Consider the following 16,305-nt stretch of genomic DNA (forward strand, 5'->3'; position numbering starts at 1 on the left):
GAAGGCCAGCATCCCGGAGTTGCCTCTTCACTGTTGACATTGAGACTGGTGTTTTGCAGGTAATATTTAATGAAGCTGCCAGTTGAGGACTTGTGAGGCGTCTGTTTCTAAAACTAGACACTCTAATGTACTTGTCCTCTTGCTCAGTTGTGCACCGGGGCCTCCCACTCCTCCTTCTATTCTGGTTAGAGCCAGTTTGCGCTGTTCTGTGAAAGGAGTAGTACACAGTTTTGTATGAGATCTTCAGATTCTTGTTAATTTCTCCCATGGAATAGCCTTCATTTCTCAGAACAAGAATAGACAAGAATGAGTTTAAGAAGAAAGTTCTTTGTTTCTGGCCGTTTTGTGCCTGCAATCAAACCCACAAATGCTGATGCTCCAGATACTCAACTAGTCTAAAGAAGGCCAGTTGTATTGCTTCTTTAATCAGCACAACCATTTTCAGCTGCGCTAACGTAATTGCAAAAGGGTTTTCTAATGATCAATTAGCCTTTTAAAATGATAAACTTGGATTGGCTACACAATGTGCCATTGGAACACAGGAGTGATAGTTGCTGATAATGGGCCTCTGTACGCCTACGTAGATATTCCTTTTTTTTTTATCAGCCGTTTCCAGCTACAATAGTTATTTTAATGGACAAACAATGAGCTTTTCTTTTTTAAAAACAAAGGACATTTCTAAGTGACCCCAAACTTTTGAAAGGTAGTGTAAAAAATATTTATATAGTTGTACATAATATACTCTATAAGCATATGCAGTTCCAATGTGGAATCTCTTCTAGTTTTAAAGTTAAGCCCACTTTATGAAGTGGAGTCAACATGGGCATCCCTGTGGAATGCTTTCGACACCTTGTAGAGTCCATGCCTCGACGAATTGAGGATGTTCTGAGGGCAAAATGGGGTGCAACTCAATATTAGGAAGGTGTTAATGTTTTATTCTATGGATTATATTTTATGAATTTCCCCCAAATCATGGTATTTTTCTGTCTGGGTATTGTGAGGAATCCCTTTATAAGGGATTGGACAGGTGATAAACCAGGTTACCATTGAGTCTGTGATGGGTAGGGATAAGGGACATGCTGATTGTGTGGTAGGTAGGGATTAGGGAGTCTTGGGACAGAGACAGGCTGAGTTAGCCTGTGTGTGTCCTGATGTTTCTTCAGACTGCTCCACTGGGCAAAGGCTTTATCACACACGTGGCACTGGAACGGTTTCTCTCCTGTGTGGGTCCGCAGGTGGTTTTTCAAGACATTCCCATCACGAAACCTCCTCCCGCAGTCAGGGCATTGGTACGGCTTCTCTCCAGTGTGGATTCGCAAGTGTAGATTGCAGTGGCTTTTACTTGTGAAGCTCTTGTCACAGTAAGTACAGCAGTAAGGCTTTTCACCAGCATGAATCCGGAGATGAAGTTTTAAACTCCCTGTCAGAGAGAAACTCTTCCCACACTGAGGGCAAAGGTAAGGCCTCTCTCCAGTGTGTTTCCTCTGGTGGACTAGTAAACTACCTTTAGTGGAGAAGGTTTTGTCGCACTGTGGGCAGTGGACTCTGCTTTTGTGAGTCTTCTGAAGGTGACCCTTTAGAAGAGCCTTGGTAAAGAACTTCTCCCCACAGTGTGGGCATGGAAGAGGGCCTTGGTGCATACGGACTGGACCCAGTGTCTCCCCCTTGTGGTTCTTCAGGTGGTGCTGCTTTAGCGAGATTGTATGACGAAACTTCATCCCGCACACCAAGCAGTGGTAAGGTGTCTCTCCCGTGTGAGTTCTCATGTGTCGCTGTAAGAGTCCAGATTGAGTAAAATCCTTACCGCAGCGAGGACAGACGTACGGTTTCTCCCCAGTATGGATTCTCAGGTGTCTTTTAAGACTGCCGGCCTCACTGAATCCCCTTCCACATTCAGAGCACACATGTGGTTTTTTCAGAGGATCATTTGGCGGATGCCGGGTTTTTATGTGTGATTCCAGTTTAAATGCACTTACGAAGCTCTTCATACAGTGAGCACAGCGGTGAGGGTGTTCTGTGTGAACAACTTCCCGGTGATGTATAAGGCTTATTTTTTCACGAAAATTCCTACCACATTCCGAGCAGTGGTAAGGTTTCTCTCCTGTGTGAGTCCTGATGTGTCTCTGTAAGTTTCCAGAATCATTGTAGTTCTTCCCACAATGATGGCAAACATAAGGTTTCTCCCCAGTATGAGTTCTCAGGTGTCTCTTAAGACTGCCAGCCTCACTGAATCCCTTTCCGCATGTAGAACACACGTGTGGTTTCTCTCCAGTCAAGTTCTCTCTGTATCTCTTCAGGTACTGTAAGTGTCGTTTTAGACTTCGTGCTGTGATAAAACTCTTCCCACAGTGATCACAGATATGGGAGCCATCTCCTGAGAGGGGTTCCTTACGTTGCTTAGCATTAGGCGTGCTGCAAAGCTTCTCTCTTGTGTGTTTTCTCTGGTGTACTCTGCGTTTGCGTGAGGTACCGAAGCTCATCCCACAGTCGTCAGAGGAGCAATAGTAAGGTGTCTCGCCTGTAAGGACGCTCTTCACAACGACCGTCTCTCCTGGGTGAGTTTTTCTCATGTGTCTCCTTAAGTTTCCAGAATCACTCCAAGCCTTCCCACAATGATGGCAGACGTACGGTTTCTCCCCAGTATGAGTTCTCAGGTGTCTCTTAAGACTGCCAGCCTCACTGAATCCCTTTGCGCATGTAGAACACACGTGTGGTTTCTCTCCAGTCAAGTTATCTCTGTATCTCTTCAGGTACTGTAGGTGTAGTTTTAGACTTCTTGCTGTGGTAAAATTGTTCCCACAATGGTCACAGATATGGGAGCTTGGACTGTCTCCTGAGAGGGTTTTGTGTTGTTCAGCAGACGAGCTGTGAGGATTCTCTCCTGTCTGTGTTGTCTTGTGTATTATATGGCCACTCTGCCCTGCTGTTTTCATGCAGTCGACCAGCCGCACAGACACCCTCTTCAGACCCAGCAGTAATACGCTACTGGGAGAGGCACGACCTGGGGATTTCGGGAGGGCGGAGTGTGACGTGGAAAGCTTGTTCTGTAAATCATAAAAATAGAGACAGAACAAATCAGGGTGGGAAACACTCTCCTACGTGTCAAGGAATTGTTTGTCTCAAAAGTCTTTCCCTTGACTCCGCTCATCCTTCATTAAAAAACATTGGAGGATAAAGTCCAAGAGGAGAAACCTTGAATCTTTTCCTGCAATACATTTATAGAAGGAGGATAACAAGATGCCGCCGACAGACACGGTTGCCTTGTTTCTAGCTACTAGCCAACTTTGCAGTATTTTTGGGGGGTGTTATTTCTGACATATTGGAGGTGTTATTTCTGACATTATTTGCTCAGAACGTTTCTTGTATTATTACCTACAGCTGAAAATAACTGACACTAAATCGGCGGTCACTCACCAGAAACTCGAGCAGAAATTCGACTTCCCTGACCTGGATCCTTTGTTTGAACTTCCCGAGACAGGTCTATTCATCCCGGGAGCTGCACCAAAACACTGACGCCGGAGAAGAGGAAGAAGTGGAGCCCGGCGTGCATACCATCCACCACTTCAGAGTACATTACTCTCTAACGTTCAGTCCCTGGACAATAAAGTAGACAAGCTCAGGGCGAGGATTTCCTTCCAGACAGACATCAGGGACTGTAACATACTCTGTTTTACGGAATAATGGCTCTCTCCGGATATATTGTCCCCTGTCCAATCAGCCAGCGGGATTCTTCGACCATCACGCAGACAGAAAGAAAGAACTCAGGGAAAAAGAAAGGCGGAGGGGTTTGTTTCATGGTTAACAACTCATGGTGTGCTTGTCGTACAGGAACTCAAGTCCTTTTGTTTTCCCCATTTGGAATACCTCACCATCAAATGCAAGCCGAATTACCTCCCGATATACTTTTCTTCGGTCATTGTCACTGCCATGTATATTCCCCAATCAAGCAGACACCGCGACTATGTGCAAACTGGAAAACAAGGCTGCATTTATTGTAGCTGGGGACTTTAGTAAAGGAAATCTGAGGAAAACGCTACTGAAATTTTTATCAAAACATCGCCTGTACAACATGCGCATCACGTACCCTGGATCATTGTTACTCTCCCTTCTGGGGATGGCCCTACCCTGCCCTCCCATCAGAAAATCAGATCACGCCTCCATTCTGCACCTCCCCACCTATAGGCAGAAACTTGAAGAGGAAGCTCCGGTGGTAAGGACTGGTCGAGGTTGGTCTCGGAATCTACGCTTCAAGAATGTTTTGACCACGCGGACTGGGAAATGTTCCGGGTCGCCTCTGAGAATAATATTGACGTATACACAGACTCAGAGACTGAGTTCATCAGGAAGTGGATAGAGGATGTTGTTCTCACGGTGACTGAGTTCATCAGGAAGTGGATAGAGGATGTTGTTCCTACGGTGACTGAGTTCATCAGGAAGTGGATAGAGGATGTTGTTCCTACGGTGACTGAGTTCATCAGGAAGTGGATAGAGGATGTTGTTCCTACGGTGACTGAGTTCATCAGGAAGTGGATAGAGGATGTTGTTCCTACGGTGACTGAGTTCATCAGGAAGTGGATAGAGGATATTGTTCCTACGGTGACTGAGTTCATCAGGAAGTGGATAGAGGATATTGTTCCTACGGTGACTGAGTTCATCAGGAAGTGGATAGAGGATATTGTTCCTACGGTGACTGAGTTCATCAGGAAGTGGATAGAGGATATTGTTCCTACGGTGACTGAGTTCATCAGGAAATGCATAGAGGATGTTGTTCTGACTGTGACGATTATAACTTATCCAAACCAAAAACGTGGCTAGATGGCAGCATTCACGCAAAACTGAAAGCGTGAATGCATTTAACCGTGGAAAGGTGACTGGGAACATGGACATGTACAAACAGACGAGCTATGACCTTGGTAAGGCAATCAAAGAGGCAAAACGACAGTACAGGGACAAAGTGAAGTCAATTCAACGGCTCAGACACGAGATGCATGTGGCAGGGACTCAAGACAATCCCAGATCAAAAAGGGAAAGCCAGCCACGTCGCGGACATCGATGCCTCGCTCCTGGATAAGCTAAACACCCTCACCCACTTCGAGGAAAATATTGAGCCGCCGCCGAGGTCCCTTCTGCTCACTAGGACTGTGTGCTCTCGTTCTCCGTGACCGACGTGAGTAAGTCATGTAAACATGCTAACCCTCACTTGGCTGCCGGCCCAGACGGCATCCCAAGCCGCATCCTCAGAGCATGTGCAAACTAGGAGTGTTTACGGACATATTCAAATTTCTTCATATTCCAGTCTGTTGTCCCCACTTGCATCAAGATGTCCATCATTATTCCTGTAACCAAGAAAATAGTCACTGAACTAAATGACTATCGCCCCATAGCACTCACTTCTGTTATCATTAGGTGCTTTGAGAGGCTAGTTAAGGAACATATCCCCTCCACCTTACACAACAACCTAGACCTACTACAATTCCCACTACCTCCTCAACAGATCCACAGATGACAGAATCTCCATTGCAGTGAACACTGCCCTATCCCACCTGGACAAGACAAATACCTATGTAAGAATGCTGTTCATTGGCTACATCTCAGCCTTCAACACCCTAGTGCTGTACAAGCTCATCATTAAGCTCAAGGCCCAACTGGGTCCTGGACTTTCTGGCAGGCCGACCGCAAGAGGCGAAGGTAGCCAACACGTCCGCCACACTGCTCCTCAACACTGCGTGCTCAGCCCCCTCCTGTACTATCTGTTCACCCATGACTGCGTGGCCACGCATGTCTCCAACTCAATCATCAAGTTTACTGACCACCCAGCAGTGGTAGACCTGAGTACAGCCTACAGGGAGGAGGTGAGGGCCTACAGGGAGGAGGTGAGGGCCTACAGGGAGGAGGTGAGGGCCTACAGGGAGGAGGTGAGGGCCTAAAGGGAGGAGGTGAGGGCCCTGGCAGAGTGGTGCCAGGAATATAACCTCTCCCTCAACATCAACAAAACTAAGGAGCTGATCGTGGACTATAGGAGACAGAGAGCGTACGCCCCACATCCGCATCGACGGGGCCGCAGTGGAGAGTCAAAAGCTTCAAGTTATAGGCATGCAGATCACTGATGACCTGAAATGGTCCCTTCACACAGACAGTGTGGTGAAGACGGTGGAGCAGCACCTCTTCAACCTCAGGAGCCTGAAGATATTTGCCTTGGCCTAAGACCCTCACAAACTTCTACAGATGCACCATTGAGAGCCTCCTGTCGGGCTGTATCACCGCCTGGTATAGCAAATGCGCTGTCCACAACTGCAGGGCTCTCCAGAAGGTGGTGCGGTCAGCCCAAAGCATCATCGGGGACACACTGCCTGCCCTCCAGTACATCGACAGCACCCGATGTACCAGGAATGCCAAGAAGATCATCAAGGACCTCACCCGTTCACCCTGCTACCATCTAGAATGGACCCACACATAAGACAGACTGTCAAATACTGATTCTACCACCTCTGCAACATTGCCAAAGTCAGGTCTTTCCTCTCCTGTCCTGCTGCTGTAACACATATACATGCATTCATCTCCTCCTGTCTTGACTACTGCAACTCACTACTCTCCGGTATCAATTCAAGTTCCCTCCATAAGCTCCTAAAATCTGCAGCCCGCTTCACCCAGACTAACTCCTGGCAGTACATCACCCAGACTAAGTCCTGGCAGCACATCACCCACACTAAGTCCTGGCAGCACATCACCCAGACTAAGTCCTGGCAGCACATCACTCACACTAAGTCCTGGTAGCACATCACCCACACTATACCTGGCAGCACATCACCCACACTAAGTCCTAGTAGCACATCACTCACACTAAGTCCTGGCAGCACATCACCCACACTAAGTCCTGGCAGCACATCACCCACACTAAGTCCTAGTAGCACATCACTCACACTAAGTCCTGGCAGCACATTACCCACACTAAGTCCTGGTAGCACATCACCCACACTAAGTCCTGGTAGCACATCACCCACACTAAGTCCTGGTAGCACATCACCCAGACTAAGTCCTGGCAGCACATCACCCACACTAAGTCCTGGCAGCACATCACCCACACTAAGTCCTGGTAGCACATCACCCACACTAAGTCCTGGTAGCACATCAACCCTTGCCCTCTGTGAACTCCACTGGCTCCCAACTCATTGACTACAAGATCCTCCTTCAGACCTACAAAGCCCTTCACCATCTTGGTCAAATATTCACACCCGAGTTAATACTTTGTAGGAGCACCTTTGGTGGCTATTACAGCTAGCTGTAAGTCGTTTTTGGGGTAAGTCTCTAAGAGCTTTACACACCTGGATTGGACAATATTTACTATTTTCTTTCCTTTTTCCCTTCAAGGCTTGATCATTGCTAGACAGCCATTTTTCAAATCTTGCCATATAAATTTCAAGCCGATTTTAAAGTCAAAACTGTAACTAGGGCACTCAGGAACATTCAATGTCATCTTAGTAAAGCAACTCCAGTGTATATTTGGCCTTGTTTTTTTTTGGTTATTGTCCTGCTGAAAGGTGAATTCGTCTCCCAGTGTCTGTTGGAAAGCAGACTGAACCAGGTTTTCCTCTAGGATTTTGCCTGTGCTTGGGCACTATTACGTTTATTTCTATCCTAAAAAACTCCTTAGTCTTTGCCGATGACAAGCATACACATAACACGGTGCAGCCACCACCACGCTTGAAAATTTGAAGAGTGATGTGTTGTGTTGGATTAGTGATGTGTTGTGTTTGCCCCAAACATAACACTTTGTATTCAGGATATATAGTTAATTTCTTTGGCACATTTTTTGCACTATTAGTGCCTTGTTGTAAACAACAACTCCAGTGTATATTTGGCCTTGTGTTTTAGGTTATTGTCCTGCTGAAAGGTGAATTCCTCTCCCAGTGTCTGGTGGAAAGCAGACTGAACCAGGTTTTCCTCTAGGATTTGCTGCAGTATTACTTTAGTGCCTTGTTGCAAACAGGATGCATGTTTTGGAATATTTGTATTTTGTACTGGCTTCCTTCTTTTCACTCTGTCATTTATATTAGTATTTTGGAGTAACTACAATGTTGTTGGTCCATCCTCAGTTTTCTCCTGTTTAAAACTGTTTAAAAGTCACCATTGTCCTCATGGTGAAATCGCTGAGCGGTTTCCTTCCTCTTCAGCAACTGAGTTAGGAAGGATGCCTGTATCTTTGTAGTGACTGGGTGTATTGATACAACATCCAAAGTGTAATTAATAACTTCACCAGGCTCAAAGGGATATTCAAATGTCTGCTTTTTAAATTTTTACTCATCTACCAGTAGGTGCCCTTCATTGGACAACCTCTCTGATCTTTGTGGTTGAATCTGTGTTTGAAATTGCTCGTCTGAAGAATCTTACAATTATCTGTACTTGTGTGGGCTACAGAGATGAGATAGTCATTCAAAAATCATGTTAAACACTATTACTGAAAACGGAATGAGTCCATGCAACTTATTACGTGACTTGTTAAGCCCATTTCTACTCATGAACTTATTTAGGCTTGCCATAAGAAAAATAGGTTGAATACGTATCGACTCAAGACATTTCAGCTTTGTCTCAAGGCTTAAATCCTTATTTAAGCTGTCTCTTACCCTTCATCTACACTGATTGAAGTGGATTTAACAAAGGATCATAGGTTTCACCTGGATTCACCTGGTAAGTCTGTCATGGAAAGAGCAGGTGTTCTTAATGTTTTGTACACTCAATGTATTATGTACAGTAACAGTCGAAGGTTTGGACACACCGACTCATTCAAGGGTTTTTCTTTATTTTTTTTACTATTTTCTACAATGTAGAATAATAGTGAAGACATCAAAATTATGAAATCATTTGTGGAATTTCTTTCCTTCTTAATGCGTTTGAGCCAATCAGTTGTGTTGTGACAAGGTAGGGAGGGTATACAGAAGATAGCCTATTTGGTAAAATACCATATTATGGCAAGAACAGCTCAAATAAGGAAGGAGAAACGACAGTTCATCATTACTTTAAGACATGAAGGTCAGTCAGTACGGAAGATTTCAAGAACTTTGAAAGTTTCTTCAACTGCAGTCGCAAAAACCATCAAGAGCTATGATGAAACTGGCTCTCATGAGGACCACCACAGGAAAGGAAGACCCAGAGTTACCTCTGCTGCAGAGGATAAGTTCATTACAGTTACCAGCCTCAGAAATTGCAGCCCAAATAAATGCTTCACAGAGTTCAAGTAACAGACACATCTCAACATCAACTGTTTAGAGGAGACCACGTGAATCCGGCCTTCATGGTCGAATTGCTGCAAAGAAACCACTACTAAAGGACACCAATAATAATAAGAGACTTGCTTGGGTCAAGAAACACGAGCAGTGGACATTAGACCGATGAAAATCTGTCCTTTGGTCTGATGAGTCCAAATTTTAGATTTTTGGTTCCAACCGCTGTGTCTTTGTGAGATGCATATTAGGTGAACGGATGATCTCTGCATGTGTGGTTCCCACCGTGAAGCATGGAGGAGGTGGTGTGATGGTGCTTTGCTGGGGAAAATGTCTGTGATTTATTTCGAATTCAAGGCACACTTAACCAGCATGGCTACCACAGCATTCTGCAGCGATACACCATCCCATCTGGTTTGCGCTTAGTGGGACTATCACTTGCTTTTCAACAGGACAATGACCCAACACACCTCCAGGCTGTGTAAGGGCTATTTGACCAAGAAGGAGAGTGATGGAGTGCTGCATCAGATGACCTGGCCTCCACAATCACTCGACCTCAACCCAATTGAGATGGTTTGGGATGAGTTGGACCGCAGAGTGAAGGAAAAGCAGTCCAAAAGTGCTCAGCATATGTGGAAACTCCTTCAAAACTGTTGGAAAATAATTCCAGGTGACGCTGGTTGAGAGAATGCCAAGCGTGTGCAAAGCTGTCATCAAGGCAAAAGGTGGCTACTTTGAAGAATCAAAAATATAATTTGATTTGTTTAATAGTTTTTTGGTTACTACATGATTCCATATGTGTTATTTCATAGTTTTGATGTCTTCACTATTATTCTACAGTGTAGAAGAAATAGTACAAATAAAGAAAAACCCTCGTATGAGTAGGTGCTGTATGTATGCATTTTTATACACACATACACATACATACATACATACATATATATATATATATATATACACACATATCAACTTCCTGCCTGACATTGCACGTTTTGATATTTCTTAATTTATGTATTATTTTTCAGATATTATTACTGTTGGAGCTAGGAACACAAGTATTTCGCTGCACCTGCGATAATATCTGAAAATGTGTGTTTCGCGACCAAGAAACTGATTTGAGAACAAGGAATCGAGGATGAGATTTATCAAAGAAAGACTATAACACACATTTTATGACTGTAAAAAGAAATACTCATGTCTCTTACTCTCTGCTCTGGAGTGTGCCTCTCTGGATCTGACTCTGCCTCCAGCCCATCGCTAGCCAACCAATCCTTGTCCTCCACGTCAAATTCTTCATCGCTGTCTGCAGCGGCATCATCGGATTGGCTGGAACTCAAGTGCTCCACCTTCAGTCCATTGCTAGGCAACCAATCGCTGTCCCCATCGCATTCTTCGTCACAGTCTACAGCATCATCATCATCATCGGACTGGCTGGGACTCATTGGTGCACCACTAGCATCCTCCAGCATCCTTCTGATGTCCTCTTTCAGTTGGAGTAACCATGACACTCCCTGCTCCTCTGATTTCATTGAATCTGTATTGTCCCACATTTCCTCCATGATTCTACGGCGTAATAAGCGATGATTCATCCCTTTAATTTCCGATCCATCGTTGCCATGACGTTCACACAGGTAACGTAAATTGTCCTCGGTTAAAGTGAATAAACTCTGTTCAATTTCATCAATCAATGTTTCCTTCTCTGAACTGAGTGGATTCATATTGTCCTGCTCGTGTGGCAACAACGACAATGCAGTCAATGGCAGGACTATAGAGTACCTGTAAAAAAAGATGAATACATCAAAACACTCATCTGTAATTTCATGTCATTATTAGCTGACATTTAAAGGAATAGTTCAGGATTTTGGCAATGAGTTTCTTTACTTCCCCAGAGTTAAACGGACTTATGGATACCATGTTTGTCTCTGCGTCCAGAATGAAATAAGTTAGAGGAACAGTTTCACAAGCCAATGCTAACTTGCAGTAGAGCAATGACGAAGTCTACAGAAACAGCTAGCAGTTTCCTTACACTTCCAGCCATTCTTATGATCGAAATCAACACAGGAAGGCTTTCATTGTTTTCAAATATGTAGCCTATTTGACTGACAAACCTTAGCTTATTTAACCTTTATTTTACATAGGCAAGTCAGTTAACAACAAATTCTTATATAGAATCACAGCCTAGGAACAGTTGAATCAACCGGTTTATCCTCATTAGCTGTGATAACCGTTGATAACAAGGAGCTTCATAGTAGGAGATTCATCCATCATCTTGGCAATACTTTCCTCCTGCTCTATTACATGCTGACCAAACCGGACGCGTGAGTCCTCTTTCACCTTTATTTAACTAGGCAAGTCAGTTATTTACAATGACGGCCTAGGAACAGTGGGTTAACTGACTTGTTCAGGGGCAGAACGACAGTTTTTGACCTTGTCAGCTCGGGGATTTGATCCAGCAACCTTTCAGTTACAAGTCCAACGCTCTAACCACTACCCTAACTGCCTCCACATCCTCATTGGTTTTTAGGAGCATATACACACGTGGGTGATTGAAAGATGAACTTAGGTCCACACTCCGGTAGGTTGTAGTAATGCTGTAAAGTTGGTTGCCAACCGACATATAAAGTCCAAAGAAGAAAAATAAGCCTTTAGGACGGAGGAGAAAGGAATTCCGTTTACCGTTTTATCTGTGGATTAATTGTCAGAGTTGAGGACCTTGTGTGTTTCAGGTAAAATAACCCAATGTTTATATCCTAGGACAAATTAGCTAGAAACTGCAAGCTAGCTAGCTAAAATGCCATAAATGTTTAAAATGCTTTTTGACCTGTCCCCAAATTAATATAATTGGTTCAGAGTTTGTTTTAATATTTCAACCTGCGTGTCCAGTTGCTGGGGTAACGTTTGAATTTAGAAAACATTTAGTTATTAAATATTTTGCTCCAAGAAGTAATCCAACAATGTAAACGTAGCCATCTTGTCTATTCCTCATCTCTCCCTCATCTCTCATTGATCGGAGTCGGTGAGTGTACGCTTGATTGGTGGACACTCACCTGGCTCGTTAATTAATCCTCCAATCAAGCGTCACTTTGAATGACACTCACCTGGCTCAATCAACGAGAGCAGATCAGAGATAGAAAAGATGGCGGTGAATACCTTTATGGAGCAAAACATGTATTTAATAACGGGAGCATTTTATGAATTCAATCGTTCCCGCTGCAGCTGGACACATACATTTAAGAGAATGGTGCCTCTCCTAATCGAGAACGATGAAAGTATCGCCAAGAAAAAGTTGGTGGATAAATCTCCTGCTATGGCTATGCAGCTGCCTGAGATCAACGTTTATCACAGCTGATGAGGAGAAACCGTTTGATTCCATTAACTATCACTTTACCCAGCTTTGGGACAACATCGAGAGTCTATTGGTTGCATCATTCTGGTGGTTGGCGACAGAAAATAACGTACCACAATATAGCCGGCTACACACACACACACACAACGTTTTCTGTCAACAAAGGCATATGCATGTATAAGCTCTAGGAACTATTTACCGAAAGTGAAGTGTGACCCTCGCTATCCCACTTTTGTGAGAACAGCACCATGTTCCTGTTGCGTTACAGTGGGTTGTCATTAGACCACGCACATCCTACCACTGTCTACAGAGCAGGAATATGGTGCGGTTCGGACAACGTTTGGATTCAGACGTTTATTTGATAGTGAGGGTCACATTTAAATTTACGTCTGGTAAATGGAGTTCCTAGAGACTATACATATGCTTTTGTGTATCCGGCTATATTGTGGTAGGGTTATTTTCCGTCGCCAGCCACCAGAACTACTATACGCACAACTCAGGGAGTCCAACCAATACAGACCCCCGATGTTGTCCCAAAGCTACACTATACCATGCATTTCTTTGGAACCACTATATGCACAAAAAGCATTTTCTGGCAATTTAACCGTTCATTTGACCAGCATTGCTCCGCGTAGACGCGAGAAAAATAGAATCTGACGCTTACATCCCGTCTTTTCTCATTCTGCATTATATTTCCATCGTGAGCACGCTCATTCACGTGTTCAAAAAACACTTAACGTATGATTTGGGCTTTTTTAAAGGTCTATATAAACCGTTCTGATATAGGTAACGTTTGAACAAATACGTTACAACAGCTAACGTTAACTAGCTAGATCAGCTAGCGATCCATGTGGACCTAACTACAAAGCGATTAAAATTTGGCTAGATGCGCATTTATGATCTACCTTGATGCTTTTAATCAACTTTAATCATATCGTATGTGTGACGTTTCCCTCCGATATGTTTACCTTATGACCAAAGACGGTTTAGATAGTCTTGCTTTCAACGCAGCCTGTTTTGATGGCAGCAGTTTGATGCCGTCATTTCCGGTATGGGAAGGAAGCCTTCTTCAGAGGTGTATTGGCCTGAATGTCTATTGCAGGACAAAAAATAAAAAGCATTTTTTTGGGGGGGGGGGGTAAACGACATCATAGGCTATACCAGGGGTACTCAACTCTTAGCCTACGAGGTCCGGAGCCTGTTGGTTTGCTGTTCTACCTGAATTAATTGCACACACACCTAGTGTCCCAGGTCTAAATCAGTCCCTTATTAGAGGGGCACAATGGGTAAAAAAACAATACTATACAAAAATAGACCCATTAAAAACCACATCCAGTCATAGCGCAGGGCGGAACATTCTTCGACAGGATTCCAAAGTCCCAAAGAGCGTTCAGCTGCACTTACAATGATGCCAATTGTCTCTGATTTCTTCAACGTTTGTGCTGTGCCGTTTATGACCATTGCAATCAATTATACAGTCCACCTTTTTAACATGAAATATATCAGGATCCCTTGGTTGCCGAGAAACATTCACGGGTGTAGGCTCTACTACCATTGAGTCTTCAACGCCACTCGATCCTCCCACTTTTCCTTGTTCACCACGGTAACCAACTCGTTCTTACTCTCTGTGTTCTCATCTTAACCCAACCCACCATTAGTTTCAAACAGAACATTGGTTTCCCCCATCTTCCTTCAGAGGAAGCCTTCAAAATATGACTAGAATGAGTTATGCATTCTACTCAGTGACAGAATGAGTTATGCATTCTACTCAGTGACAGAATGAGTTATGCATTCTACTCAGTGACAGAATGAGTTATGCATTCTACTCAGTGACAGAATGAGTTATGCATTCTACTCAGTGACAGAATGAGTTATGCATTCTACTCAGTGACAGAATGAGTTATGCATTCTACTCAGTGACAGAATGAGTTATAAATGTACCACCAGACAGTAGAAGCTAGCTCTCTATTGAATGACAGAACCATGTTAACAACAATCACCTGTTTATTAGGTGGACATGATAAAGACAACACAAGGCATCATGTGATTCAGATCAGAGGCAGTAATACAGGTCAAACACACTGAGTTTACGTCCAAAATGGCATCCTAATAATCCCTGTAGAGGGTTTTGCCAGGACCCATGGCGTGCCATAGTGCACACTACATAGGGAATAGGGTGCCCATAGTGCACACTACATAGGGAATAGGGTGCCCATAGTGCACACTACATAGGGAATAGGGTGTCATTTCAGGCACATCCTGTGTTTTGCCTTCAATTCGTTGCCTGTGTACAAAACCCTGTCCAGCCTGTACTGAATGAAACATATCGAGCACTCGTAAGTAGACAGCTCTTTTTATTTAAAAATAACTTCATATTCTCGTAGCCTATAGCTCTCTATGTTAGACAAGTTGCAGCACTCCTGGGCTACAGAACACAAAGATGGTAAAACACGGTATCGCAGGCGAAGTGTTGCTAAAATCTGTTAACTTTCCCATTTGGAAGATTCATGAAATCAGGAGGGAATAAGCAAGAAATCCAGAATCCTCCAACCAGGATTTCTGGGAATCTTGGGAAGGTACTGGATTTTTGCAACCCTATGCAGGTAGCATCAGGTTGTGGGCATGGTCACTGAGTGCTGCTGACCCCTGTTTGACCTCCAGGAAACACAGACCATCGCCATGGGAACTGAAAAAGCAAACCGACAGCGTATTAGAATCCACCCCTCTCTAATATAGGAAACAACAGCTCCCTGAGTTCCCTCTCTCTATAGAAAACAGCCCATCCTGTAAAAACCCTTTCCTCACCAGGGGTTGTATTCACTAGGAACCCATTGGAAGCAAAGGGACAAAACAGGGAGGGACTACCATAACTAAACATCGTCCAAAAGGAGACACTCGTTTCTTGGTTTTGCTACGCTGTGCACTAATGGATACACCTCTGGTGTCCTAATATGACTTTGGCCCGATCTCAAATCAACCCCTAAGCCCTTGTGGAGATCTGAGATGAGTTGACAGGTGTAAGAAATCTGGTAATAGCTCCACATTGAACTCCTGATAGGCTAGGTGATATCAACATATTGCTCATACCAATTAAATCCTTTCAGCTCTCCCCAAGTGCATAGGTGATGATTTGGGATTGGGCCGGTGTCTTTTCTCACCTGTTGTGACCAGGTAGCAGTACGATGCTGAGGGTGTTGTCAGGTAGAGATCTGAACAGCTTCCCCACGCGCCGGTCCAACTTCCTCATCACACACGCCACTTCCTGTTCCTCTCTTCCAGTTTGCTGTGACGACTCGTCCGGTGTCTCTCTGTCAGACCCAGTCGTCGTCATCATAGTAACCCAGGAGCGCAGGTGGGGTGGAGTCAGGGCTCTGCGAGTGCTCACCTTCCTGTCCCAGAGTTCCACAGGTGAGCTGAGGACCGCGTCCACAGTGTCAGGACTATCATACTCTGTAAGAATATACACCGTGTACACATTTTAATATGATGATTAACAAACAAATTGCATTTTAAAATCATACTTTATATTTCGAACAACAAAAGTTCAACAGCTAAAATTAAACCCAGGTCATTGATGATGGGCAGCAGGTAGCCTAGCGGTTAGAGTATTGGGCCAGTGACCTAAAAGGTTGCTGGTTCGAATCTCTGAGCCAACAAGGGTAAGTTGCTCCGGATAAGAGCGTCTGCTAAATTACTAAAATGTAAAAAAAAATAATAATAAGTGTTGGTACATGTGAAGCA

General features: G+C 44.1%; 2 protein-coding genes across 3 annotated transcripts in view; both read right to left on the reverse strand.

Moving 5' to 3' along the window:
* Positions 1 to 655: 655 nt before the first annotated feature.
* On the reverse strand, positions 656 to 13,600 carry LOC115178548 (zinc finger protein 345-like). The gene is made up of 3 exons (XM_029739802.1): positions 13,533 to 13,600; positions 10,424 to 10,994; positions 656 to 3,044 (listed from the first exon to the last, which is right to left on the reverse strand). Exons 2-3 carry the CDS (start codon positions 10,934 to 10,936, stop codon positions 1,041 to 1,043), a joined length of 2,517 nt encoding a protein of 838 aa, XP_029595662.1. The 5' UTR covers positions 10,937 to 10,994; positions 13,533 to 13,600; the 3' UTR covers positions 656 to 1,040.
* Positions 13,601 to 14,550: 950 nt separating this feature from the next.
* LOC115178157 (RNA exonuclease 5-like) overlaps positions 14,551 to 16,305 on the reverse strand; it is a 29,206-nt gene continuing 27,451 nt past the window's right edge. Inside the window, exons 17-18 of one of the 2 annotated variants that reach the window (XM_029739198.1) lie at positions 15,723 to 16,014; positions 14,551 to 15,250 (exon numbers count right to left, since the gene is read on the reverse strand). In XM_029739198.1, coding sequence (XP_029595058.1) covers positions 15,160 to 15,250; positions 15,723 to 16,014 — 383 coding nt within the window. In that variant the 3' untranslated portion in view covers positions 14,551 to 15,159. The remainder of the gene's footprint in view (positions 15,251 to 15,722; positions 16,015 to 16,305) is intronic. The other variant, XM_029739199.1, reaches the window with a different exon arrangement.

Source organism: Salmo trutta, chromosome 38 (assembly GCF_901001165.1).
Source record: "Salmo trutta chromosome 38, fSalTru1.1, whole genome shotgun sequence".
Taxonomy (NCBI): Eukaryota; Metazoa; Chordata; class Actinopteri; order Salmoniformes; family Salmonidae; genus Salmo; species Salmo trutta.

Bases quoted from the DNA above. Each gene is read 5' to 3' on its own strand.
- LOC115178548 (XM_029739802.1), bottom strand. From the start codon at position 10,936: ATGAATCCACTCAGTTCAGAGAAGGAAACATTGATTGATGAAATTGAA. The intron at 3,045-10,423 runs GTAAGAGACATG...TATGATTTACAG, and splicing joins GGCACACTCCAGAGCAGAGA to AACAAGCTTTCCACGTCACA.